Here is a 27,822-nt window from a genome sequence, read left to right on the forward strand (position 1 = left end):
CAGTAACCTGAAACCAGAATGGGGCTGCAGGATGATTTCAAAAAAGCCTTCCTTCATTGCTGTGCTGCTGGAAGTTTGCACATTAACGGCAGCACTTTATCAAAGGGAGAAGTGCTTTTTGCACTTCTGATCCTGGAGGACCTGTGATGAGTGTGCTTTTGGCATTCTTGCCTCCTAAGGAGCACATTTTCATCACAGATCCTGTCTGAGCCAAGCACAGCTTTTTAAAACCAGCAGATATCTTCGTGGCTTAATTTCAACTTATATAGGACATTTCTGTACCCGATTTCATCTGGTTTTGCAAATTCCTCATGAAGTATAGTTTAGTTCCACTCTGACATGTGTTTTAATAGAAGGAGAAGGCTAGCTCTGCAATTGGCAAATTCCTGTGGAAAAGACAGCACAGTGATTATTTCACATGATTGCTGCTTACTGCACTACTGCCTCGAAGACAACTGGAACAAACACCATCCTGTTTTGGTGCTGCATGGAAGAGCGGACAGGAAACAATCTAGCAATTAACAAATGCAAAAATGATTGACTTAGAATAAAGAGAATGATCTGAAATAAAATATTTGTGTCCTATATTCCCCAAGTTATGCCTATTAAGGGAACAATTAGAACTGAAATCATATCAAATTCAGAGCACTTACTGAAACAACCACAGTGAAAGCAGTGAGATTGCTCCAAGAGCAGTCAGGCCGAAACCCAAGCACAGCCTGGAGGCATTTCCTGTTCAATATAATGCAGTGCACTGAGGCCAATACATGGCCCTGATATTGCTTTATTTAATGCCCTTATTTCCCACTGCTTCAAGTATCCTCACACAGCACCACTCACAGTTAAATTCTCGGTTCACTGCTTTTCTCATCATGGAACTTGGCACCCAGAAGTTGTCCTATATACAATTTTTACAAGTTTCATTTTGAAGTGCTGTTTGATCGCAATGAAATACACCTTCCTTGCTAACACTTACCTTTTCTCTACCCAGACCTTGGGGAGATTTTGCATTTTATGTTAAAAACAAAACCACCAAAACAAGCAAGTACTGTAAGGGCACAGGAAGCAGAAACCAGTGTCTAACTTGGTGATGAGGTGAATCTCTAAGAGAAAACCAATGCTTGCAAAAGCCCGACTCCTTAGATTACCCTGATGTTTCACTAGGCTCATGTAAATGTAAAGAGCTGTCAGCCAGAACAACACCAGTTTACTGAGTTTCCAGATGATACACAAGGTGTTAGGAGATCTGCAACATGCCACTCTTTCTTCAGTTAATTGGCTTCTCTCTTTTCTGAGTATTAAAAAATAATAATAATAAAAGAATGATAAGAAGTTTAATGCCATGGAGTCATATCAAGCACCTTCTCCACAAACAGCTCCAGCTGGCCCTCCCACCAGCAGCCTTACTGGAGACTAATTGAAGCAGCCATCTATTTGAAAACTCTGAGGTCATCTTGTGGGTGAACAGATTGGCAATTATTTCATTTAAATGTTGTGTTAAAAACTGATCTTTCAGTATGGTTACTGTTATGCTAAGATGTTCATAAATGGGCATTTTTGAAAATCTTAGATGAAATGAGGATCTTTTATTTCATCAATAACACGCTGCTGGCCTGAAATCAGCGTATGCGAGCTCCTCATGCAGGTGATTTTGCTGCCGCTTAACCTTTAACTCCTGATATAAAGCTGCTTACGTATGAATTTGCCATACGTTAAACAAATTAACTTCTCATTTTTCCATCCTCCTTTCACCTATCAGAAGCAGTTCCTATGAAACAAGCTCTTAAAACAACCTATAAGGTAAAAAAAAAGACCTCTCTACTAAAATAACGTTCAGGTGCTACAAAGCCAGAATAACTCACGTTCAAAAGATGGCAATGGCGAAAGTTCATTTATCTGTATATACTTGGCTGTGCACTGGGGTACCAACAAGCACAATGGATTGTTGCAAAGCATGTTTTACTCCTCCTAGTGAGCTGTAAGTCCTCCTGTAACAAAGAAATGCACCAGCCTAACCACTGCGAGGCTCTGAGATCAATTACCCAGCATTAGGAAAGGCAGGGGCTGCACAAGCCATTAGAAGAAGGCAATTTCTGGATGAAGAGTAATGAATTAGGGATGACATTTCGGCTCTTGCATTTGCCAGTTTATGTCAAGAAGATAACATTAATTACATTTAGATTTTGTTTTGTTTTGCTGCAGTTGGGCTCTGTTCTGTGTTCACTTTTGAAGATAGAAGGAAGACAGACAGTAGTGTTTCACAGGTCTGTGATTCCCCTTTTGCCTATCTAGCAAGGATGTAAAAAATAGCCTTTGAGGATCTTTGACAGCCAAGCCTCAGACCAGTGCACTGGACTAACATATTACAGTGACGGACTGCTGGTGAGGGTGAGATATGCGACAGAGTGGAAATTAAAGCAGCTCCATTTTCATGTTTCATACAATGATAGTAAGAACAGCACACATATGAAACCCTGCTACCAACAGGATTAGGAATTTAATAAGAATTTAATGTATGCTTATTTCATAGCACACTCAGTACATGCCCCCAGACTGACTTCATCTGGGTAAATCTCTACATCTGTAAAAAGCCCATGGTAGCACTAACTGCAAAAAAAAAAAAAAAAAAAAAAAGAAAAATTAGTATTTAAAATCAGTTTCTAATTCAGGGATAGAAGTCAAAGTTCATGAAGGTAAACATAAAGAGTTGTATTTTTGTGTGCCCTGAATCTGTCCCTTGATTATCGGGAGAAATTAAACGCTGACTTCTCAAACTGTTCATTCTGCCTGTATTCATCACTTCACAGAACACAGCAATGCAAACAGCCCTGCCTGCACCTTGTAGCAGGCGTTCACCTGCCTCCTTCTCCAGCAGACTTCTATTTCATCTGCTGCCCAACTTGTGTTTTCAGAAACTCGTTCTAGGTGTACACAGTGCAGACAGCATCCCTCAAACCACCTCAGTAAGGTCTGGGTTATGCTAAAATGCGGACAAGATGAAATCATTCATCACCTGGAGTGTGAAAAATGCAGCTGGTGTGAGTGCCACAAATAAAGTACCACCCATAAAGTACCCCCAGGCACTAAATGAGTACGTCTTCTGGTAAGAAGAAGAAATTACCACTCAGGAGTGGATAAAAGCACAAGGATACCTATTTTGGATTTACAGCAAGCACATTTCTATGATTTACTGCCTGAAGTGAACTTAGGCATAGATTTAGACACATCCTATTTTTTTTGCCCCTACCGACAGGGAAGTTAGCACGGGTTATAAAAAGGTTATGGACACGCTTTCCCTTCTTTAGGAACCGCTCAGTAAAACGATTACAGTAGACAAGTGCCCTTCCCAAGCCCGTCACGAATGTTAGGCTGTTTCCTAGCCCAGGCGCGGCGGATGTGACTCCCACCCTTCTAACACAAGGCACCGAGCTGTCTTACCTGGTAGGCATCCAGCTGCTCGTCAGTGAATATTGTCTGCTTATTACCCATCTTCGAAGAATTCTTCCTTTATGCAGATGCATCCCATAGGAAGCAGCCGGGCTGCTCTGTGCGGCGGGCATTTAGAGCACGGATTCCCTGCGAACGCGCCGGCAGAATCGCGAAGCCTGCATTGAAATGCTTCGTGCTGCGGAAGGAAGCGGGACCGGAAAACCTTTCACTCGAGCGCACCTAGGAGGCGGGCGCTGCAGTCACAGGCAGGTGGCATCCGAAGGCAGCGATGCCATTCTCTCCGTATTTCAGATGCTTCTCCACACAGAGCTCTCACGACTCCCAGTCCGCGGGGCTGTACGGTTACGAACGGCTTCGCAGCCGCTCCGCTCCGCGCCTCAGCGCGCCCCGTGCAGCGCCGCCGCCTCACAGCGCCGCCTGGCGCCCCCTGCAGCGCCCGGCACAGCAGCGCTACTGCGCACACGCGCAGAGCCAGCAAAAGAGCGCCGAAGACACGCGTGCACAGCACGAGCGAACTCCGGCACGCCGCGCCGCTGTAGGCTGAGCCCAGCTTTCCGGCTCGCGCTTCTTCACCTGCCCCGTTTGCATTTCTTGTTTTAATTCAACGGCAGAGCGTTAAGCAATATTTACTCCTGGCATAAGTAACGGCAATAGATCGATACTTTTCTGTGTACACAGCCAAACTCTAACCGTAACGTTATCGGCACCGGCTTTCATCGCTTCGCACCCAATTACGTGTCGGGCAAAGCGCTGCAGGCTGAACTGACACCGCGCTCCGCCCGCCCCGAGTAGCGCCAGCCGAGCGCCGCATCCCCGCTCAACGCCTCACCGACTAACGGTACTCGGCGCGAAACGCGCGCCCACAGCGCAAAGCACAGCGCATGCGCGCCTCAAGGCTTGGCTCGCCCCGCGGAGGAAATGGCACATGCGCAGCCGTGCCGGGAGGTCGCACGCAGCCGTACGGCCCCGCGCGGCAGCGGCTGTCAGTCACGCGGACACTGGCCGTCAGTCACAGGGACAGCGGCTGTCACACACACACACCGGCGGCGTAGCGTTGCTCGCTGCCGGGAACGCTGCGCTGACGCAGCCCGCCCCACAGTGCGGGCACGGAGCTCGGGAGCGCGGACCCCGCAGCACAGCGCGGGGCGGAGCCGTCAGCGCAGCGCGAGGCGCGGCAGCGGCCGCCTCCCGGGGGCGGGGCGGTAGCGCGCGGCCGCTCGGCGCCGGTTCCGCTCCGTCGGTGACTGCGGGCGTTGCGGGGTCGAAGAAGCGCCGGGCACGCCATGGCCGCGGCCGCGTGGATGCCCGCGGTAGGTGCGGCGCGGCGCGGTGTGGCGTGGTGCGGTGCGGTGCCGTTCCGTGCCGTTCCTTCGCGGGGTCCGGGCGCCGCGCCGGGCGCGTGACCTTGGCGCCGCGGTGCGGCGTGCGGAGCTCGGGGCCGCCTAGGAGCGGGGCGCGGCGGTGGCCGCGGCTCTCCCGTCGTGGCGGTGCCTCTCGCCGCGGGATTCGCCGTCTGTCTGTCGTTGCGGAGCTTCCGAGGGGAAGACCCGATCGTCCGGGCCTGCCGCGGGGCCTTCGCGACGCGCCGATCCCGAGCGGCTCGGGGAGGCCTCGGCCACCCACGGGGCCGCAGCAGCGCGCTCGGCTGGCGGTCCCTGCCCTCGGTTCCGGCCCGATGACCTTGCGAGGTGAGGAGCCGTGCGCGGCTCTGCCATCGCGGCGTTCCTCGGAGCGGACGCGGCGAGCTGTCCTTCCTGCCCGGAGCCGTCGGTGCCCACAGCTCCGCTTACGGTGTGCGCTGCTGAAAGGCGGAGATCGCAGCCGCGGTGCGGAGGGCTCCCTGGCATGGCGGGACGCCCCGAGCGCAGGGGAGGTCATTCTGTGCGGCGCTGTGCGGGCTGGGCTCCTCATTGCAGTGCTGACTTCTGCCTTTCGTACACTCTTGGGTTTTTAAAACCTGCCGAGTGCACGGAGGGCTGCGGCCCCGAACGTACAGGCATAAATAAAGGCAAGAACAAAGTGCACCCCGGTTCCAATGGAAGAATTTCCACTGGTGGGACTCGGCTTTGGAAACGTGACCTGGAAGGTGCAGATGTGCTGCCCGGGCAGCTGGTAGGGGAACAAACATCTCACCTTGCTTTTCTCCTCAGCCAGAGTTGCTGCTGGGGCTGCCGTGCAGTCCGGCCAGGGAGCACCTGTCCTCTGCTCACCTTGTGCTAAGAATACCCCGGAGGTGCACACAGCAGCTCCCCAGCAGCTTGGCAAAGCCATAGTTACTCTGTTTCATTTTAATTTGTGTTAATCCTGGTTTAAAGCAGGAAATTTGAAGGGGTACCATTTTAAAAGTGTGAATGCTGCAGCGTTGAACTGTTTGAAGATCCGTTGGTGTAATAAGATAACATCTTTTCGGTTTATGTTCCTGCAGGTTTCTCGACTGCTAGGTGCTTTCAAAAACCAAAAACAGGTGACCAGAAGTTTTAGTAATGCTGTGAGTATGCTAGTCATATTTTTTTCCTTTAAGAAGTTTCTCAAGAAAAAGATAAGGCCTGAATAAGTGAACATTCATGCTTTTAACTCCAAGCTGGATTTACACTGGTTAATGACTTTGCTAATAAAAAGGCTTACAAGGAAACCAGACATGGAATGACAACTTGTCACAAAACACGGACATAAGCTTCTGAAACTTCTGCCATTCTGAAATAGGCAAATATGGACAAATGAGATTGTTGAGAAGCTTCTCATCCTCTTTCTTTTGCAGGCATTCTGCTAAGCAATATTTACTTTAGCATATTTACTTTAAATCTTGCTGCTTTTAGAGTATCTCACAGCTATGGTTCTGCCTTTTCACGGCCCTCTTTAATGTATTTCAAGCACTGGTGTAGGTGCTTTAGCACTGTGTGTGCCTGAGGTCCCTGCAGGCCTTTCTTCAGTGAAGGTGGCCTTGAAAACTGCAGTGGTGGAAGCATGCACTGCTGCATGCACCCTTAGGCAGGACTTAAGGAAGAGTTGTGGTTTTTAATTCTAAGTTATGTAAAACTGCTAGCGGAGAGAAACTGAAGTGAAGATTGTATCTTACACAGCACGAGAAGATGTAGGCGAGGCTCCTCCTGATCTGCTTGTACCTCATTTTACTGCATCAGGTGGAACCTTCTCTGCTGCAGGTGTAGTCCTGCTGTGCTGTGGAGCAGGAACCAATCCTGCATTCCATCGGCTGCCTGCTTGCTTAGTAGCTGTGATCTCTGTCTGAAGCTCTGCTTCCTTAGCTTTGCACAGTAAAATTCTTTGACTCTGATTAGTGGAAACAGAACAGTTAAGATACACTGAAATCCTGAGCATTCCCATGGGAGAAGGCTGGGCACACATCTCATCACTTGGGGTTTGGCAAATAGTGCTGCATGCCTGTTTTTGTACAACAGGCAGCTTCCTTCCCCTGCTGTCCAGTGACCCTGGGCTGTGCAGTTTAAGTTCATGTGGGGATGATAAAAGAAACAAGATTGAGAATGTTACAGAGAGAAAAGAATCAGACATTATGAAAAATTGGCCTGAGATTTCTTTGAGAATCTTTTGAGAAGTTAAGATAGACTTGGTTTGTGTTTTTTTTTTGTTTTTTTTTTTTGTTTTTTTGTTGTTGTTGTTGTTTTTTTAAGCTTTTCCCAAATTAAATCTTTTTTAGTGTGGGTCAGTATTACACAGCACGCAGCTAATATAGGAAATGTAAGGAAACAGAGCTGTAAGTAGGTAGTATTGTCTCCTCTCTATTTTTCACGAAGAAAACATTCTGAGATCACTTATTTCAAGGAGCACTGAGCAGGAACCTGCTGTTCAGGTTAAACATGTGCTTTGAAACAAAAATAGCAAGCAGATTTTTAGACAGTTGTCTCAAAATGTTTGCACTTCCCTTTGAAAGCAAGCTGGTCACTCTTGCTTCTGTCCACTGCTGCTGCTCTTCATAGTGATTTTCAGTAACTCAGACTTTCTTTTCTAGTAGTTACTTGGTTCCTGCAACACATGAGAATGTTTCCTACGTGGAACACAGCTTTCATTTCTTTTATTACTGATGCTTCCTTACTTAGGTACAAACAGTGACTTTAATCCCAGGAGATGGCATAGGACCTGAGATTTCTACTGCTGTCATGAAGATCTTTGATGCTGCCAAAGTGAGTCACATTTGTCTTGCTGTGAGCATTGTAGCTTTAAGTGCAACAACAAATGTTAACTAGTTATGAGTCATTTTTAAGCTGCTGAAACTTTCTGGCAATACAAAGTCAGAAGCTTCCAATATTAAAAGACAGGATTGCAATATCACGGCAGTGTCTGAAACTGTTAGCTGGAGAGGAGTAATGAATTGAGAGCAGATGTTGCATTTAAGTGCTGGAAATGTCAACTTGGTGTATCATCTGAGCCATCTTGTTGACACAGCTATCCTGAGTGACCAAAAGGAAAATATTCTTTCATCTACAGTGACTTCTCAGTGCAGATCAAGCACTGTGAAGGGGACTCCCTTATTGTTAGAAACCTAATGGCAATTATTCTGTTGTACCACGTTCATCTCTGTGATGTGAAAACTACATCTGTCCAAAGAGGGCTGTGTTTCAGCATATCCAAGGAAGTTCACAAGAATGTGTCCAGTTTGCTTGGAAGAAAATGTAGTTCTTCAGGAAGAATTGTTGTCAAATTGTTCCCCTTCAGTAACAGTATCAAAGCATATTCATTTTATCTTACAACTGTCCAACTTAGATTTGTAAAACGTGCAGTTCCTATGTAATCAAAGAGAAGCCTTGTAATAGCTCTGTCTGACCCTGGGGAGACAGGCAGGAGGTGCAGTGAGGTAAAACCTTTGCACAGAAGTGTATGTTTGCAGTACTTACTCTCATTTGTTTTATAGGATGTTTTGCTACTACGTTGCACTTGGACTCATTCCATTTGCTTATGAACAGCCTTAAATCTTTTCATTGTGGCTCTTCCTGATGGACAAGGGGTGGTGAATGCAAATCCAGAAAGCACTGCAGGACGTGTGTAGATTTCCTTTCAGATAACAGGTGGATCTGCTGTGCACTGCAGTTTGGAAGATCAGTTCTCAATGAGTTCAGTTTTTAAATGTCTTGTGTCCCTTGTCAGGAGGAATGTGACGGCTGTAGCAGGTGCAAGAAAGCAGTGTGTAAACACAGTCCTAATGCTGTCTGTAGGTCATGGCTAGGGAAGTGTCTTGTGCTGCTTAACTTTGTGCTGGTATAATATTGCTCATACCATTTCGTTTTCAATTATTTACATTTTAAAAGTCACCTTTATGTTCAACTTCAAGCATCTCATACTTACTGTCGCTCATCAGAGGAAAGATGTTTAAGAAGGCTCAAGCCTGATCTCTTGTGAAAGAGGAGTTACAACTGAGAGCAAAAGTCACGAGACTAAAGTTAACACAGAGCAAATGTGTTTAGGTTCCTATTCAGTGGGAAGAAAGGAATGTTACAGCTATCCAAGGACCAGGAGGAAAGTGGATGATACCTCCAGATGCCAAAGAATCCATGGATAAAAACAAAATGGGATTAAAAGGTACATTGGGGGTTAATATATTGACATTAAATATCGTTTTTTACAGGGACTTTGATTTGAATCCAAAGTCCTTCCTCAGTATCACAGAAAGATGTCAAATTATGGAGGATGGCCTATTAAGTCATCTTCTGCGATCTTTGTGTCAAAGCTGTAACTGTCACTGATGTTTAGGAAATATGTTACTAAATATCAGCTTTGGATTTGATACAGTATGCTTTTCTAAGGCAGTTGATACACAAGAGTGTGTGATAGCTCAGTTCCCAATGAACGGTATCCTCATACGTTGTTTGTACTGAAAACAGTTTTTGATGAACTCCCATTCCATGTAGAATTAAGGCCACGATTTGGCCCTGGAGCAGCTGATGAATATCACTGTGTGGTATTCCTGAGGGCACGGAGAATTCCCGTGGCATTTACCGTCGGGGTTACATAAGAATTTGCAGTTCCTCTCTCACAGCGCCACCTGGTGCTTCAACTGTGATATTTATGACCTGGGTTTTATCATCTCTATTTTTTTTTTTCCCTTCAGGTCCTTTAAAAACCCCAATTGCTGCAGGACATCCATCGATGAATCTGCTGCTGCGTAAAACCTTTGACCTCTATGCAAACGTACGTCCCTGTGTCTCTATTGAGGGCTACAAAACCCCTTACACAGACGTAAATATTGTCACAATACGAGAGAACACAGAGGGTGAATACAGTGGAATTGAGCACGTGGTAAGTTGCTGGGAGTGTTTCTGGTAGTTTCTGGGTCTTGTTGACAACAAGTTAGCTCATCTCAGTTGCTTGGTATTGAGGGGCAGAGCAGTGGGATTTTTTGTTGGTTGCATTTTAAGTTCATTCCCCACAGGAGAGGTCCTATATTATAGTGTGTGCTGTGGAGACTGCCTCACTCAGAATTCTGTGATTCTGTTGTTCAGAACATTGTTCAAAACTGTTGATTTGCACAAGTAGACTTCCACTTCTACTAGTAATGCTACTGTTGTCTTTCAGATTGTTGAAGGAGTTGTGCAAAGCATCAAGCTAATCACAGAGGAAGCTAGCAAGCGCATTGCAGAATTTGCTTTTGAGTATGCTAGAAATAATCACAGAAGCCATGTTACTGCTGTGCACAAGGCAAACATTATGTATGTTGACATTTCTTTTGAAGAACAAGTGGTACTATACTTCTAATTATAAATTGCTTTTAAATTTTCTTCAGATGTCTGATGTGTGAATGCTAATGGGAGTAACATGGACAACGCTGACCTTGTCTTGGCGGGGCTGCAGTCACTGCGTGCTAACGCTTCTCTTACTAACTCTGTGCTAGTGCTGTGACTTTCTTCCAAAAACTCTTAGTTTAAAAATAATCTTAACCCAGGAAAAATAGCTGATGTCTTTTACAGCTGCCAAAGCACTTCACTGGCCACTAATCCACACTGTGTGTGATAGTTTGCATCATCCCTGCATAAACTCAGTAAATTTACTTCAGTAAACGAGGGAGTCAGTTGGGAGCAGCAGTTTAACCATCATGCATTAATTCCTGGAGCATCTTAGGGGTAAATTTAAAAGACATAACTTTCTATTAAAATACTTACATAAAGGATTAATGGTTGTAATTAGGTTTTTGCAGTCTACTGTTTTTTTGCTATTTAATCCTGTTGCACGCAGTTCTCTTTATCTGAATATCTTGCTTTACAATAACTGCAGTATTCTTCCACTTAATTGCAGGAGAATGTCTGATGGGCTTTTCTTGAGAAAGTGCAGGGAAGCAGCAGAAAACTGTAAAGATATTAAATTTAATGAAATGTATCTGGATACTGTGTGTCTGAATGTGAGTATCTATTTGTTTTAATTGTGGTTGTTTTTTCAGTTTACAGTCTTAAACTTAATGAAAATATACTTCTTTCTAGATGGTTCAGGATCCTTCACAATTTGATGTGCTTGTTATGCCTAACTTGTATGGTGACATCCTCAGGTATGGAGATCTCAATTTTAACTAGCCCAGCACGTACAACACTGTTAGTTTCCGACAGTTATTCAGGTTACATGCTAGCCAGATGAATGATCATTTTCTCCCTCCAGAGCTTAAAACACAAATCAGACTCTCAGAATGATAAGAAACAACGTATTATCATACTAGTTATCCGTATGTTGTTGGGAGAGAAATTATGATGAGAACATTCCTCATAGTAAAAGGGAGTTTTTGCTGATGGAGGCTATGAGCGTTATTCCAGTAGGGCTGGGTGGAGGATAAATTATTCCAGAAGTGTGAAGAAGTTAATGGCTCCAATTGTAATACAGATTGCTTGGATTGACAATGGGGAAAAAACTTGCCACTTATCAGCACTGAAATAGAGTAAGATGACTGTGGAACCACCACGTTTAGAGTGAACTAGCCATATAGTGAAATGATTCTGAAGACTGAAATGTATAACATCTCAATGTCCTACCATTGTTTGGGTTTTGTATTATATTTTTTCACCTTGGGATTAAATCTCCTATTTGGAAAATAAAAGTGCTACAGTCAACCCGAAGGCCTAAAGGCAGAGTCCTTCAGCAGGCTTTCATTCTTCAAGGAAGCTCCAATAAATTTGAGTTGTCTTTTGAAGAAGGGCAGTCTTGTCACTGGGGAACCTCACTCACTGCGTTTTGTTCAACGTGAGCGTAACGCCAGGGAGGTCTCTCAGCCTCAGTAGATGCAGAAGGAATTTCTACTCCAAAGCACTGAGTATCTTAAGTGAAAAGTTTAAGAGTATCCATTTTCTTTCCCAAACAATTACAACTACAGCTGATCAATTTAATGTAAAAGATTGTCGCACAAACTCCTCCTTTCTGCTTTTCAGTCCTCTGTTAGCTGACTTGTAGACAATGAAATGGTAGGCTAAAAAATGTAGATGTGAGAGCTTTATCAGTTCTTTCAGCTTTGAGAGGACAGTATGAAAACTGTGGGCACAGTTCATTTATCTTTCTCCATGTTTATTTTCGAGGAAATCAAATGCAAATTCCTGATGTCTGATCATCTACTGATGTCAGAATTATGACTTATGTGCTGTTCACTAAAGAGAGGAGTAAAGCCAGTGTTGTGCCACTTGGAATGTCCTTTAAGTTACATACACTAACCTTAACCAGAAGCTCTTTCACCTGAGCAAATTTTTTCCATGATTTTTAGAAGGATTTTATATACAATAAGGGTTGTGTGGCCCTTTTCAAGGGAAATGAGACTTAAATATATATAGGGTACTCCATATATATATTAATATATATATAAATATATAAATATATTTTATATATATATATGTGTGTGTGTATATAAATACAGTCTGAACTTTGGCTAGTTCCTGACACTTCTAAAGTATTCTGTACTTCTCTTGTGCCTGTTTCTTAATTACTATACTGTATGGAATCTCCTTTTCATTTCTCTCTATTGAAATGGCTCTTGCTAGTAGTTCTGCAGATTCTCAGATGTTCCAGCAGTGTAAGAGGCTAACAGCATCTGTTCTTTCTCAGTGTTATTCTTGTTGGTAGAGTAGGTTACTGTTGCAGTAAAATGAGAAACAAAGATAATTTAATACAGCTCTGAGAGGCAACTACATGGAAAAACATAAGGATTTTTTTTTTCCAGTGACTTGTGTGCTGGATTGATTGGTGGTCTTGGAGTAACACCAAGTGGAAATATTGGTGCTAACGGAGTTGCAATTTTTGAATCGGTAAGTCTTCTTACTCAAGATTCAAACTGATCAAGTAGTAGTAATAACTACTTTTGTCTCCACTCGAGAATCTAAAAGCTTGTCCAAGATGCACAATGTAGGTATATTAAAAAGTAGGTTCTCTGTAAAGCTATGTTTTACTGCTAAGATTTTGAAGTTTTACTAAAAGAATAAAGCATGTGTTACATGTAAGTTTTAGCACGTGCTTTTATTGGCACTTTCACCCTCTTTCTTAAACACTTAATGAAATAGAACTTAAGAAGCACTAGCTGAACTCGTTCCCCTTTTCTAATGCCTTTGGACTGAATTGTTCCACTCTCTCCTATCTTCTTTCTCTCCTATTTTTCTTTCCATTAAACATATCCCTGTGAAGTAAGTTCCATTTCAGCATGCTTGTGTGTGAGGATTATGTTTCAAATGTCCTCTGTTAATCGCCATATTAACTTTGTAACAGACAGATTCACTTTTCTTTCTAGGTTCATGGAACAGCACCTGATATTGCAGGAAAAGACTTGGCAAATCCAACTGCTCTTCTCCTGAGTGCTGTAATGATGCTGCGTCATATGGGATTACACAAGCATGCCACAAAAATTGAGACAGCTTGCTTCGATACAATTAAAGATGGAAAGGTAATATAAGAGCATGCAAATACATAAAACTGATTCAAATGATACCCTGTTGTAACAAAAATTAACTCGGAACATTAACGCTAAGACAAAAGATGCCCTGCTTTGCTGGCCTGAATCACATGAGCAGCACTGCTGCTGTTTTGTGATTGTTGTTATGTTACCTCTGGTGGTATTAAGTTTGCCCTCTTCAGCAACAGGGATGCTCTGTAGCTCTCCTCCTGCCTCAGTTTCCACAGCTCTAAAAGCTAGAACTGCAAATCTGTTTTCCATGAAAGGGATTAGAGATCTGAGTAAATAGTGGTATTTCCCTTGTGAAGTTTATGGTGCACTAACAGTTAAATCTAGACCTTAGAGCAAAGGACAGTCATTTGCCCTATGTAGGCTTAATCACTCATCTCAATTCTGACTCTTAATACTTCTGTTCCTGTTTTTGAGGTCACTTTTACTCTTTCCTCCTATTTACCTCAGCTCCTTTTTAATCACAAAATAAGTTATGGCAAAATGATATCCAGTGTTTACTTTTTCTCTGTGCAGGTGTACCTGCCTGCAGATTCAAGACTCAAATAGTATTGGTGCAGGGGAAGGAGTTGTGCTCTGAAACCTGACCTGAATTTCTGCGTGTAATGCTGCTGCTGGAAGTTCAAGTGGTTGGGTGCACCTTTCCAAAATATAATTGGAAAGATTCCAAAGATTGCCCTTAAGGAAAATCAGCGTTTAGCTGCTGTGATTATCTGGGGCACAGGCATACAAAGCTGCTTTGCAATGAAAAAGAACAAGCCTGCTTAAAGAAAAAACTGTCGTTATTTCATAAGTGGTCTGCTTACAGCTATCTTGCTGCATGTAGGAGCCAGTTTAAAAAACAAACAAACCACTAAACTTACAAATGAATAGAGAGATGCTTCTGTACAGTTCCCATGTACTGCTCTGGAAATGAAATCTTCCATCTGCAGGTTAGTAATTGTACAGAAGATAACAGCACAAGTTGCGTGACATGGCTACTTGTTCACTAGTTGCTGTGTTGTGATTACATGCTCACAAGGGAGAGAATCTTTTTGAATTGAAAAAAGCATAATGCAAAGCATAAAGCAAAATGCCAAGTTCCTAAAATTGTAACATTTATTGCCTTTCATGCTTGCCCTTTCTTTCCTTCGTCCCTGCCCCAAACCATTCAATTAAGATCTGCATGGATGTGATAAAAGGGGAACACTAACAATTTTTAAATTACCTCTCAAAACTTTTTAATCTGTCTAGTTTGGGCAAACAACATTGACTACTTCAATTTATTTTCATTTCACTGTCTCCATGCTGCCAGAGAGGAGTTGTCCTTAGTAAAGAAAGTTTAACTACCTGTTTTTCAATCCCTTAACTCAACCAAGCAAAAACTTGGACACCCGTTAACACGCAGCATTTCAAGAGCTGTGTGTATGCTTTTCCTCTATGGGCTTCCTTTGTAAAACACATACCCAAAGCATTACTGAATGACATTCTCTTAATTAGTTGACGTTGTACTGAGCCATCATGTATGAATTTTACTTCCAAAAGACAGACTTATTAGGGAAGACTTAAGTCCATATCGCTTAAGTACATTATGATATGGCCATAGGGACTTTGGATAGCTTTGTCCAAATTCACTGCTGTGGGTAGTTAAAAGATAAATCTCACTGAGATCTGACTGCTCAATGCTCCTACTCATTTTTCCCTACCTGCCTCAGTTTGCATTGTTGCTGTTGATGAAGGCAATGTAGAATGCAGAGAAACTCAGACTTGATGTATTCCTTCTTACCTATACCCAATACCAGTACAAAATATAGATGATAGGACTGTGCAGTGGTATAACTGGCTCCATTAAACATTACAGTGATAGCACTTTTTCTTCCTTCAGGCTTTGACAAAAGACTTGGGAGGTAATGCCAAGTGTTCAGAGTTCACAGAAGAGATCTGCAGCAGAGTACGGGACGCAGAGTAAACTTCTCGTTTGATCCGTATTAACTCTGAAAAGATGCATCACAAACATACAGTATGTAACCTGGTATATGCGTATATTTTGCTCATCTCTGTAAAGCAAACTTTATAGGGAAGGCCTCTTCATTAATAAATTTAGTCCCCATGGCTACAGATGATGCTTGTGCCTGCTTTCAGTGGACTTTAAGTGCTCTGTCTTATTTATTTCTACCTGGTAAGCATTTTTATGTAAGAGAAGTATTTTTTTGCCACTGTAACTGTACCATTTGCTGTTTCAACTAGATGGCTTTTATTTTTCACAAAGAAAAATTATGTGAATATAACATAACCAGAACTAGTGAATTGCTACAGCACCTTAACGCTTAGAGCTATGTTACTGGTCTTACTGAAATTTAAAGGACAGGCTTTTGGCCTAACAAGAGCACAAGACAAACATTATAAAAAGAAACGGGTATAAACTAATTTCCAATAGCAATTTTGTGTTAAAAGCAATGAAGGAACACTTCTAGGTGTCTGTCAATTGATGAAATACAGCTTTGCCTTCAAAGGGCATGCAAAAAAGAAATGCAAAATCTTGGAGATTTAATCTGTTTATGTATACGGAAAAAGAAAAAGACATCAAACCAGCTAGATGTGAGAACTGATATTAACAAAGATATTTTTCAAATCTGTATCAAAATAGTTCTTACAAGTTTTCCTTTCTGAAACACAGCTTAATTTACAAGAGAGTTGTAACAAGAGTAAATTAGAAAAACTCACTCCTGCTCTGTATTATGAAGGGAAGTCATTAACTTCACCAGTTTATACAAAATATTTCATGGCTTCTGCTGGATTGCTTTTTGTGTTACACTTTGTTTTTATGAAGCCTGCTCAGTGTGTCTCACTGCCCTGACTAGTGATTCTATTCTATAAACTCTGAATGTAAAGGACTAGTCCTAATGGAATGAAGACAGATTGAAGGTCTGGCTCTGGGTGCCTACGTTCCAGAAATACATTTCATCCCTATTCAAGGATCAGAGACCTTTTCTTCTCCTGCTTCCTAAGCTTAGTAAGCACCAAAGCACCTCTTTTTTTTCCCCCTCCCTTCTTCATCACATACAGGAAATCATGAGCCATTCTGACCTGGATTTCTTAAGGGTATGCTCCTTTTAGCAAATCCTTCAAGAAAATGCACGTTTGTAAAACTCGTGGCTAACACAAGTTTATACCTACTGCCAGAGCCAGATGTCTTAAAGCTCGATTGTATTTATGGGTATTACGCCTCTTGGTTACTTCCTAGTGAGGCTGTTCAGGCTGGTTATTTCAGAATCAAAGCTATTTTGAATAATGTCTTCTAGCAGAACTCTATGAAGTAAGCAACCCAGCTTTTTTGTACAGCCTAACAACGTGTTGGAGGGGGGACAGTAAGCTTTATTTCTTGTGCTCTCTGCTTTTGGTGAATAGGGTATCATTTCCTTGTGTTTTACAAGCTGCTGCTTCCTTGTTTCCTCTAGATTAATCTTAAGACCTTTTGCAGTACCATTACGCACAAAATGGGGAAAAAATAAACTTTTTGAAGTCCTGTTGCTTGGTGTCTTGATAATCCCAGGCTCCTACTTTGTCTGATGCATTAAGCTGATCACTGACACTTGCAACAAACTCTGAAGTTTATAGGATGTTTAAGACTGATCGTGAAACTTCCATTGAAACAATATTCTGCTCTGCATGGTTAGTTGGTTTTAAATCAAGAAAGATGGCTGCAGACTCCCTAGCTGTTATCCATTATAACTCTCTGCCACCACTGACTGAACTATCAGCAGCCCTTTTAACCCTTCATATAGCAATTTATATTTTCTAAGGGAAAGAAGAAATGCTCCCATTTGTCAGCATTAGAACAACATCAGTATTGAAACATGCAAGTAGAGTTGCAGTACTCTTACTTAAAATGTGTTAATTGTGCTTTGAGGTGAGAGCTCCATATTACCTACTTTGTATCTTTCCGTTTTCAGGAATTGTTTTCCCAACTTTGAGTGTTTGGTTTTAGGAGAAATAATAATGCTTATTTCAACATGGATTTAAGAAATGATGACCTGCTGCTTTTAGAAAAGTCTAGCTTGTACAGAAGCGGAAGAAGGTTACAAAATGCTGAGCTAGTGAACAGAAATACACTTTTCCCTAGGATGAAAGAAAACAGGCCTTGGATTTTTTATTATTGTTATTTTAAAAACTGATCAGCTTTATATCCAGAGTGGTAGAACAATTTTACTAAACTAACTATTCATTTACCACATAAGCTCCAGACAACCTCCTGCAGAACAAAAAAATTATAAGGGCAGATCACTGTTTTTTCTGTTTCAGTCTAGAGAACATATACTCACTTCACACAACCTATGAGGATATCATTAATCTTGCTCATTTAGGGCATAATGTAAAATACATATTATAGAATGGGCACGCTGTACAGAACAGGACAAACTATCAGGTGAGTACTGGGAATAACTAAATTAACATAGCAGTTTTCTAGTGCATGACTGCAAAATAAAAACAAGCATTAGTTTTCCTTAATGATTTTGATTAGGAAATACTTCCTGTAGCTTACAAATCTTTCTTAATGCTCCGATGAAAGGCTTCTTACTCTTCATAGAAGGAGTCCACTTCATTTTTGTATTTCTTAAGCACAGTGAGCCGTTTTAACTTCATGGTGGGACCTTGAGAGAAGGAGTTCATCATAAAAGCAGAAATAGAAACAAGAATTCCTACCCTGTTTAAGCTTTGGTTTTGGATTTTTTGCTACAGAACCTTTGTTTGGAAGAACACCTACTGCATTAGTTTAGATCTCCGCCAAAAGTGAGCAGCAGTTGTGGCACATGGCTGCCTTTGTGTAATCGTTAGCACTTCAAAAGCAGCTAAATAAGCAGGTGATTATTAACTATTACTGTTTTTATTTTTTTCCTATTAAAAGACTAGTGGTTTTGAAACTTTGTTCCCAATTTGGGTAAATTCCCAATTTACTCACAGGGGCAGATAACATGGCTTTGGGCTCTGCTGTCAATCTTTCATTTAGTCCTCTTTTTTTTATTGCTGTTAATGATCACTTTTCAGAATTATTACTGGAAGTTATTGAGACTTTAATGCATAAAAAATAATTAGAATTGCATAATTACCCAAAGCAATCTCAAACTTAGCTACAGTGCTGTACTCACTTAAATGACCACCTATTTCTACATGTGTGCAAAGCGAAAACTCCAGATTTTGTATTCTGTAGATGCTGCTTAATTTTTCTTCCTTCAATCCAATGATCATATACAGAATTTGACAGATAGGACTGTATTTGGATACTTAGGAATCGGCAGCCCCTCTACTGTGTGTACACCTTTAGTATAAATCACAGAATCATTTGAGTCAGAAGGGACCCTTAAAGGCCATCTCATCTGACTTCCCTGCAGTGAACAGGGACACTCACAGCTCTAACAGGTGCTCAGAGCCCCACAGCTTGACCTTGGGTAATGGACAGAGTACCCACCAGCTTTGTGGGCAACCGATGCCTGAGCCTCACCACCCTTATTGTAAAAAACTTCCTTACATCCAACCTAACTCTCCCCTCCTTTAGATTGAAATTATTTCCATTGAACTGTCACAACAGCCCTTGCTAAAGAGTCTGTCCCCTTCTTTCTTTTAGCCTCCTCTTAGATACTGCAAGACTACTTCAAAAAAAAAAAAAAAAGCAGCAAGTCTTACCTAGTTCTCCCCCAGAAATAGAGAAGTCTCTTGGCAGCACTATCCATTTTTGAATGCAATGAACCCTATTAGTGGCATTCATGTTGACTTTGTTGATTCCCTCCTGAATGGCCTGGTAGATCGCCTGATCCCTTGTCGCTACAATCTCTGATACTGTAGTGGCTTTACTGCCAATCTTTTGGCAGAAATCTCTGGCTTGTTCAGTGAGGATGTCAGTGGGATCCGATGTGTCTGGGTCCAGGATGCACTAAAATATCAGATGAAGATAATCATCAAATTCTTACTCCTACAAGGCATTATCAAATGGTTACTTGATAAGGTTCTCCCTGCCTGGTAAGAATAAAAGCAGCCCAGCATTAACACCCAAACATTCCTTAAGCCTGAAAAAGCAGGAATCTCTAGAGATATCAGTACTCAGCTTTTTTTCTATACAGCTACCAAACGCAAAAATTTCTGGGGCTTATATGCAGATAATGTGAACAGACCAAAACCACATCAATTAAAGTCCGTCCAGCAACATTGAATTTCTACCAACTTTTCCAAATTAGTCCATTGTTGTAGGGGGACACTGAATTACTGTGATATAATGTAAATAATTTGAATCAGAAGATTGTTTGAAGTTAGAACTTTTAAATATAAAACATTTAGCCAATCACCTAACCATAACAAGATCAGACCGTCACAGTTTGACCTGTAGTTGCCATACATTGCTTTGTTGAAATAAAGCCTTCCCATTTAATTCTTGGCCTTCCTTCTAACAGTTCGGAACCCTTCTTATTGTGTTAGGGTACAGGTGTGTAGTTTCACTGAAATCAGTATTAAGACTGGTATACCTTTAGGGTCAGCAACATGGACAAAAATTTCTTTTTATCTCCAATCACCATGGCGTTACTAACAATTGGGAGTTCTTTTTTAACAGCATCTTCAATTGGAATGGGAGGCACATTTTCACCTCCAGCTGTAATAATCAAATCTAGACCAAAAGAGAAAGAAAGGCTATTACTTGAAATCTAATTTCAAAGAGCAGGCTAATTCCAGGATGGCTCTACCTTTCTTACTTTTATACGCAGAAGACAATACTTTCCAAAGAGAAGCAAGCCTATTTCAAGTTGTTAGTCTGATTGTCTTCAAAATAACTGTTGTAGATATTGATTCTTTCCAAGGATCTGCTTAAATGTTCATTTTTCCCTCTATATAACACATTTACCCCCACATACACACAGTGTGAGTTTTAAACAGCATAATGTTTTCCATGTAATCCAGTAACAGGTTAACAACATGCATATATATATATATGTATATATATATATATATGCAGTGCAATATCCAATGTATACGTGCAACATGTTGTATAATGTGGACTTTTTTTTTTGAACAATCATTTCTTCCAGACTAACATAGGATTCGCTCTCTAATTCACCATTAACTCACCAAAAGCAGTTCATGGTTAACATAGTGATCAAAGCTAATTCTCTGAGCCACCAAGAGGGGTCAGACAAAAACAAGTTAATAGTGTAGGAAAGCTGCACAGAAGCAATGCAGAAAGAAGAGGAGCATGATGAGGGATAGGTGAGATTTTAGAGACAGTTCAGGATGGAAGCAGTCATTCCTGCCCTACTTTTGACATGACTTGCATTTAATGACAGACTGACAACTTAATATTTTTAAGGTCTGTAAACAATAGAGGCACTAACTTTACTGATAAGGGAATATTCAGCTCTTTTTGAATGCATTAATTCTGAAGTATAATATGTATAATTATTGAAGCCATTGTGAAATTGAGAATTATCTAAGCAAATTGCAATTCTGTTTTCATTGCACTGGTGGCTTCTCACTGCCCTCAAATAATGGTCTTGGCAGCAGTTCAGTAACATGCTTCAAGAAATAATGCAGAGCAATGGCAGACCAGTCCTGTGTGGAATAATTCATCTTACTGCATACATTAAGGAATGGGTTGGTTCCTCTTGGTTCCCTTGTCAGTGTAAAAGAATGTAGATGTAATCAAGGAAATATGGCACCCTTTCAGCACTCACACATTTAGTCCTTAACACCTCTACTGCTCCATAAAGAGCAACTACGAGAAATAACTTCCAGTCTACACTCAGCATTCTGGTATGGAGTAGCCATTCATTTCACAGTTATGAATGTTATTTCTCTCCCTAGTTAACATAGTGCATGCATCAGAGGAAGCATGCATAGTGTTTCTAGAGTAAAAGACTTCTGTCACACCACAGAACTGCAGCAAAGTTATTGTGTACCTAAACTACAGAGATCTTTATTTTCCTCTCCTTTTGTCTTACTCCAATTTTTTGTCCTAGATCTTCTCACAAGCTCCAGGAAACTTTATTTTTCAGTCTGAAATGTCAGCTTTGTCACAGCTGACAACAGAACTGTAATCACTGTAACAACTTCTTGCACATGCCTACAGATAGTCCCTATCTTGTCTTCTCTAGCAGTATCTTTGTGCTTCGCAGCTTCTCTGGATCTCAGGTAGCAAAAAGTTTCTATGGTTTCATGTTCAATATAACAAATCATAAAACTTGTAAGACCAAAGGAATTAAAGGAGGAAGTCCTGTTTCAGTTACTAGAAGAGAAGCTCCTTTACTATCTTCTATTGCATTTACCTTAGTTAGACATTAAAACTAAAAGTAAACTGCACAGGTGGTTCTTTTATCTCAGTCTTCCTAACCTGAAAGTAGAGCAACAGTTGTTAGTTCAGCAGTGAAGGAAGATGTGAGTGCAACACAAACGTTAGGGCAGAAGGAGACTAGAAGGTGCTAACCACTAAAGTAAGCAAAATTGAATCAGATAAGAAAGCAAACTAAGAATCAAAGTAACTGTATCTGGTGCAGCCTATTAATAGTACCTACTTAAGTCCTGGTGCCTAATAGAACACCATGTTACTCTCTGACAAATTAATTCACTCATGTCATCCCCTTAATGATTCATCATACATTCTATGATGATAGTCACTCAGTTTTTAGATCTCAAGTTAACACATCTGACAAATCAGACTCTATGAGCACGTATTTTGAGAAAGTACTTCAGTAGCCAATGACCAGTTTTATTCATGTGAGACTTCAAGCTATGCACTGTAAGAGCACCTAGGTTTATTGTCCTGTGCTCTCAAATTTCAATACTATTCTCTGTAAATGTATCACAAAAAACAGAGGAATCTAGCTCTGACCTACAGCAATAACTGTTACATAATAGAGTTGCCTGCTGTTAACAACTAAACATTCTAGTGTGCAATTAAGACAACTGAGCAAGATCCAGGAGACTGGACAGCTTAGAGGATCATTAGAATCAAAGAAGACACACTAAACCTGCATTGTGATTTTATATTATTTGTGATTAATAATAACAAGGTCTGGGAGATGGACAGCCTCACTGTAGGAACTGAGGTATCTGCACCTGTTAAAAACTAAAAGGAAGCCTTTCCTGAATGGGGAACACCATGGTTTCCCCATCAGAAAGCTTATTTTACTTTCTGTTAGATTAATGTAGCTGTGATTAAAAGACAGTCACTAAATGAGACAAGCCACATCTGATATATAACTGAACAGTGCTGGATAGTTATTATAAATGTGATGCAAGATTTTCCTCATTACCTTTAATTCTTCCAGTGACATAGAGAAAGCCATCCTTGTCTAGTTTTCCTAAATCTCCAGAATGCAGCCACCCATCCTCATCAAAGGCTTCTTTTGTTTTGTCTTCCATGTTTAAATAACCCATGAAAACAGTCCTTCCCCAGAAACAGATTTCTCCATTGCCTTCTGTATCTTCATTCACTAATTTCACTCTGCAGCCAGGTACTGGTTTACCACAGCTTTTGGGGAAAAGCAAGAAAACACACAAGGAGCACTGAAATACTTAATATTGATAGGACATCTATAATGCCAACTCCCTGGTCCTATCAAAATGTAAGCAATAGTAACACCCTGCTGTAACTGTTTGAAAGGAATGAAATAACTTACTGGGGCTAACACAATAGCTGTGTATCTTGCTCATCCTTCCTGCTCTTTTCCTCTCTGTATCTTAGAGGTTTTGTTTTGAAAGTTATCCTACCATAGGTCAGAGCTACACTACACATCCCACTTAGTAACTGTTCTGCAGAAAATGCTGTAGATCATTTTCAGTGCTCCTGACTTGGCATGCTATGGAGGCAATGTGTTCAGTTTCTGACCTCAAAGTGGTAACATCTTTGCTGAACTCAGTTGTACACTTCTCATAAATATAATGAAATATAATAATAATAACTGAAAAGTTACCTGTGCTGCCTGTAGTTATACGGCCCCGAGAGGCAATGTGGGCCTGTGGTCTCACTCATGCCATAGGCTTCATACAGGGTGATGTTCAGACCCAAGAAAAAATACAGCGTTTCTGTATTGAGAGGAGCAGCACCACAGAAGTGCTTCTGACAGCTAGAAAAACCCAGTGCACTGCGTATTTTAGCAAGCACCAAGTAGTCTGCTAGCCTTGTCCAAAACTGTTTCAAGTCACTGCTGAGTAGAAAACAAGAAACAGGAAGAGACAGTAAGTTGGATGAAGTCATATAGTTAGCAAGACAAAATCATAAACAGGGCTTTTTTAGATATGTATTTGTCATTAGTGTGTGGAAGTTGACAGATTCACATCAGTAATAATTCATTCTTCATTTATTCAGTGTCTTTCATTGCAAGTGAGCACCAACTCTTACAGCTTCTGAATACTGCTAATTCAGAATGCATCTACAAAACCATATTGCATAAGACAACACTTTTGTCCTCCTGATTCTTCATCAGTTAAAATAATCTCTGAGAACCAATACCAGTAAAATCAGAAATCTGCAAGACTCTTTCAAGAAGCTAAAAGATCAGACAAGCAAATTGCCATCAATGCACCGCATATTTGAGAATCACATGTTCTGTAAGCCATTTCATACTTCACTGTGTCTCATCTTAAGAACTTCAGAACAGGAAAGAATCATGAATTAAGATTTTCCCCTTTTTCATGCAGTTCACTCAAATTCTTGCCCTTTACCTAAACCAGTAAGCAGCCAGGACTTCTCCCAGCTGAAAACCAACCAGTCCAATTCCCAGAAGGCAGAAAGTTAGGCAATGCATTCTCAGGGAAGATGGAGGTTGGTTTTATGATTATCCTCCCGTAATTGACAGCTACACCTTCCCTCTTACATTGTATTTGCTCTCTTGCTAAGTCAAATATTACTTATTTATATGTAGAGAGTATCATTGATGCTTAAGAGCTTATGACAAACAAACAAGCTACTTTCTTGTACTCCAGGATGCTGGAGACCTCTCTCATGACAATACATACCTGCTTGAGCAGTTCAGGTTTCTCTCTAAGCTCACTGACATAGCCCACGACAGCATTTTCTTCTTCACGAATCCTGACTGAGCAGAAGCATCCTTTAATTTCTCCATGATTTTCTCCCATACTCTGGGAACTCCCATGTGAGATGTTGGTTGCACTTCTTTTAGTGTGTTGATTAAACTGCCCTGTCAAAATCATCAAATCATTTCAAAACATTGCAGAAGGCCCACATCACTGAAGAGGTTTGGTAATGCAGCCTGCATTCTCTCTACATTTCCCCCAGAAAATTGCTTACACTTCTTTCACAGTAGAGCCACATTTGTCTGCCTAAAATAGAAGCTCATTGATCTAGACTACAAATTTTATGCACACATTCAGAATATTGTGAGCATAAATTAAGTTAGCTGTTTAATCAGGGAAAATACTGGAACTGACTTCTCAAGCTCTGTTGTATCAGTTATGAGTTTTCTGTGGGGACAGGCAAAGGACCAGTTCCAGACACACTCCTAACTGCAGAAAGAGACTCCTTCTATGCAATTTCACCACAGAAGTAAACGGAGTTTAGAGCACTGGATCATGAGTCTAATGGATTTTATTTTTCTGTAATTCCTAAAATTCTGAACTCTCAAGACTCTCGATCTTTATCTTCTGTGCCTCTTCTAAGATCACTTTTCCTCCTTCAGATGTTTTCCTAGATTGAAAAGTGCAATCTTAATCAGGTGCAGTGCAAGGCAGATACCTTCAGAGCATCTGGCTCAGCAAAATAAACTTGCTCTCCCCATTTGATTCCAGTCCACAGGTCGTATATTTGTGCAGCTATGTGGCTGAGTGGAAGATAACTGACTATGGACTCCTGTTGGACCTCTGCGGGTTGCATATCTCCTGCTCTGCTGCAATGTGCTGACGTCCACGTTATCTATTTGAAGAAAAAATATAACACATTATTTTTTCCTTTTAACACAAACTAAGGATCTTCATGATACGCTAATAAAACTGTGAAGAATCTGCTCACAGAACTTGTTGAAGACATTGCAATCTTTGACAACACACCAGGTTATTATTCCTCTGGTGCCACTCAAAAAGCAACATGAACTCATCTAATAACAACAAAGGTTTGCACATAACAAAGTAAATGTGCTTGACTGGCTTATGAACACTACCAACTCCCCACACCCCAGTACTGCAGTTAGGAAGGCAGCCACTGCCTAGATGGATAAGGAGAAAAAGTGATCAGCCTTCTGCAGCTTTCCCTCCTGTGCACACTTCCTATCACACTGGCGCTTCTCACTGGCATGCATCTAAATGCCCACCTGATAAATAACAATCTTTACTCAGTGATCAATGAGCTTGCAGGATAGTGAAGTAACTGCAACAAGCTAATTGTCTCATACTTGTCATAGCACGGCTAAGCACAAACGAGGATGATAGCAGCAGTATCCTGCTCCTCCAGAAGATTCACTGCAATGGTTCATAGAGGGCCTCCCCCATACATACAAGCAGAAGCGCATGTGTGAATAATGCTGAAGATTTCCTGCTTGACTTCTTAGTGAAACTGTATGGTCTCTCCCCCTCTTCTTTCTGATTCTTATTTTATCTAAGATGCAGTTGAAGGATGCAATATTTGTTATCAGAATGTACTGCATTCAAGACCCACACAGATGTGTGGATGTGAGGAAAAGAACATATGTCCATGACAGAAAGAAGGAAACAGCTTCCTTACAGGAGCCTAATTAATCTAAACTAGCTAGGTTAGGATGCTCGAAAGGAAATTATTTCAACTTGATAGGGAAAAAAATACAAATCACATGCAATACTCGCTATCACAGTATATACTTTTCTTCAAAACAAATGTGAAGGTTATCTTGAGAGTATGTTTGGCCTAAAAAAAAAAAAAAAAAAAAAAAAATAGAGATTCTCAAGAAAAGCTTTTAGTGAGCAGCATGCTGTCAGGACAGGCCACTCCAAATTTAGGAGGCAGCATTGGTCAAGCAGCTATCAGAGACTTAAAGTAGGCAGAGAGGAATGTCCTTGAAACGTGTCTGTACGGATTGCTCATCTTCTTTATCCTCCAAAGCCTCACAGCACACAGGCACGCTCATAGCAGATCCGCATGAGTGCCTGTGACCGACTCAGCACTGGTTTTTACAGATGGACAGTGGCACACTTCTTTTGACTAAAGAAGGCAGCAGCAGATACAGGCAAGGCATGTTTTCCACTGTTGGTCAACATAAAAATAGCCTGTTTGTGATCATCAGCCAGGAATAGTTTGGCAGCTAACATGGAAATGACACCAGACTCTTTTGAGACAGAAGAGCGTAGAATTTGCAACGCCAGGTCGGACTTTTTGTCTATCAAGTCCACCACGTTCTCCTTCAAGATATTTCTGTGCTGATTACATACACGGAGTGAATTGCTCGTACCTGTAATTGCTTCTGCATTCTTTTAAGAGAAGTGACAGTGAATAACAAAACGTTATTCATAATAAACTACACTCAAACTTGTGAAGTGTTACTTAGAATGGAGTTTCATTTTTCACCATGCTTATACATTATCAAAACCAGCTGACTGCATTTTCAGTGTTGCTTTGTAATACACTATCTGTGTTGCAAAACTAGACCTCTGAAAGTCTTCTGCTATGTAGCAGTCTTTTCAAAACACAAGAGCATGTATCCTCTTATTTCGCTATTTTTTGTGCTCAAGGAAAAGTCTGAAGTACCTACATTGTCATGACTCAGCATAGCTCCTTTTGGCTTCCCAGTTGTTCCTGATGTATATATTAGCACGCAGCATTGATTTGGCTTTTGGGAGTTAATAATGTCATCTAAAGTAGCATCAGATATGTCATCTCCCAGCTTCAGAAACTCTTCCATCTAGAACATGCAACAGAAAATACAGGATATCATAAGACTCCTTGCAAGTCAAAAACATGAAGTTACTGAATCTGTCTAAAAAAAACAAACAAACAAACAGAAAAGTTCAATGTCTCTCTGAACACAATTCCAAGGCAAGTTTCCCCAGAAGCTGCCTGTGTTAAGAACTCAATAAGAATACTGTATAACTTTATGTGCAGTATGCACACAGACTATCTGAAATTATGCTGCTATGAGTTTTTTCATCATCTCCAAAAGAAATTGTATTACTATTCCCTCACCCAAGATGCATACTAGGTAGAAGTCATAGAGAATACAATTATGTGACTGTCTCTCACCTAGAACAATAATGACTTATCCAAAGGAATCTGGGTCTGTGTTTTTAGAAGCACACTTACAACATTCCACTTATAATTCCCTGTCCATTACATAAATATAGTAAAAGAATGAAAGCTTCTGGGCAAAAGCATCATCTAGATGTATGAATGCTTACCCCAATTCCCCACTGTTTAACAGCAAACAGAACATATGATGCTGATCACAGCTTCCATTCAAAATTGCTTCAGTCTGGAATGAACTAAACCTTTCATGATGTTGGACTTTTGTGCAGCACAAAGTGGTCTGAGAAGCATGATGAGCTTT

General features: G+C 41.2%; 2 protein-coding genes across 2 annotated transcripts in view; one reads left to right on the plus strand and one right to left on the minus strand.

Annotated features, from left to right (window-relative positions):
- The window catches only part of ACSBG1 (acyl-CoA synthetase bubblegum family member 1), a gene marked incomplete at both ends in the record, with an annotated part of 75,411 nt that overhangs the window by 29,041 nt on the left and 18,548 nt on the right, over positions 1-27,822 (minus strand). Inside the window, 11 exons of the mRNA XM_079540799.1 lie at positions 3,439-3,505; positions 3,660-4,040; positions 4,488-5,204; positions 17,895-17,967; positions 18,998-19,244; positions 19,831-19,970; positions 22,609-22,826; positions 23,269-23,502; positions 24,314-24,495; positions 25,050-25,226; positions 27,031-27,180. Of these exons, the coding sequence (XP_079396925.1) occupies positions 3,439-3,505; positions 3,660-4,040; positions 4,488-5,204; positions 17,895-17,967; positions 18,998-19,244; positions 19,831-19,970; positions 22,609-22,826; positions 23,269-23,502; positions 24,314-24,495; positions 25,050-25,226; positions 27,031-27,180 (2,586 nt within the window). The remainder of the gene's footprint in view (positions 1-3,438; positions 3,506-3,659; positions 4,041-4,487; positions 5,205-17,894; positions 17,968-18,997; positions 19,245-19,830; positions 19,971-22,608; positions 22,827-23,268; positions 23,503-24,313; positions 24,496-25,049; positions 25,227-27,030; positions 27,181-27,822) is intronic.
- IDH3A (isocitrate dehydrogenase (NAD(+)) 3 catalytic subunit alpha) lies at positions 4,734-15,284 on the plus strand (the record flags this gene model as incomplete). The annotated part of the gene is made up of 11 exons (XM_079540858.1): positions 4,734-4,760; positions 5,876-5,938; positions 7,524-7,607; positions 8,886-9,000; positions 9,530-9,717; positions 9,994-10,127; positions 10,711-10,813; positions 10,893-10,957; positions 12,605-12,689; positions 13,166-13,318; positions 15,201-15,284. The coding sequence occupies 11 exons, from the start codon at positions 4,734-4,736 to the stop codon at positions 15,282-15,284; spliced, it is 1,101 nt and encodes a 366-aa protein (XP_079396984.1).

This window comes from Tetrao urogallus, assembly GCF_951394365.1.
Source record: "Tetrao urogallus genome assembly, chromosome: 11".
Classification (NCBI taxonomy): domain Eukaryota; kingdom Metazoa; phylum Chordata; class Aves; order Galliformes; family Phasianidae; genus Tetrao; species Tetrao urogallus.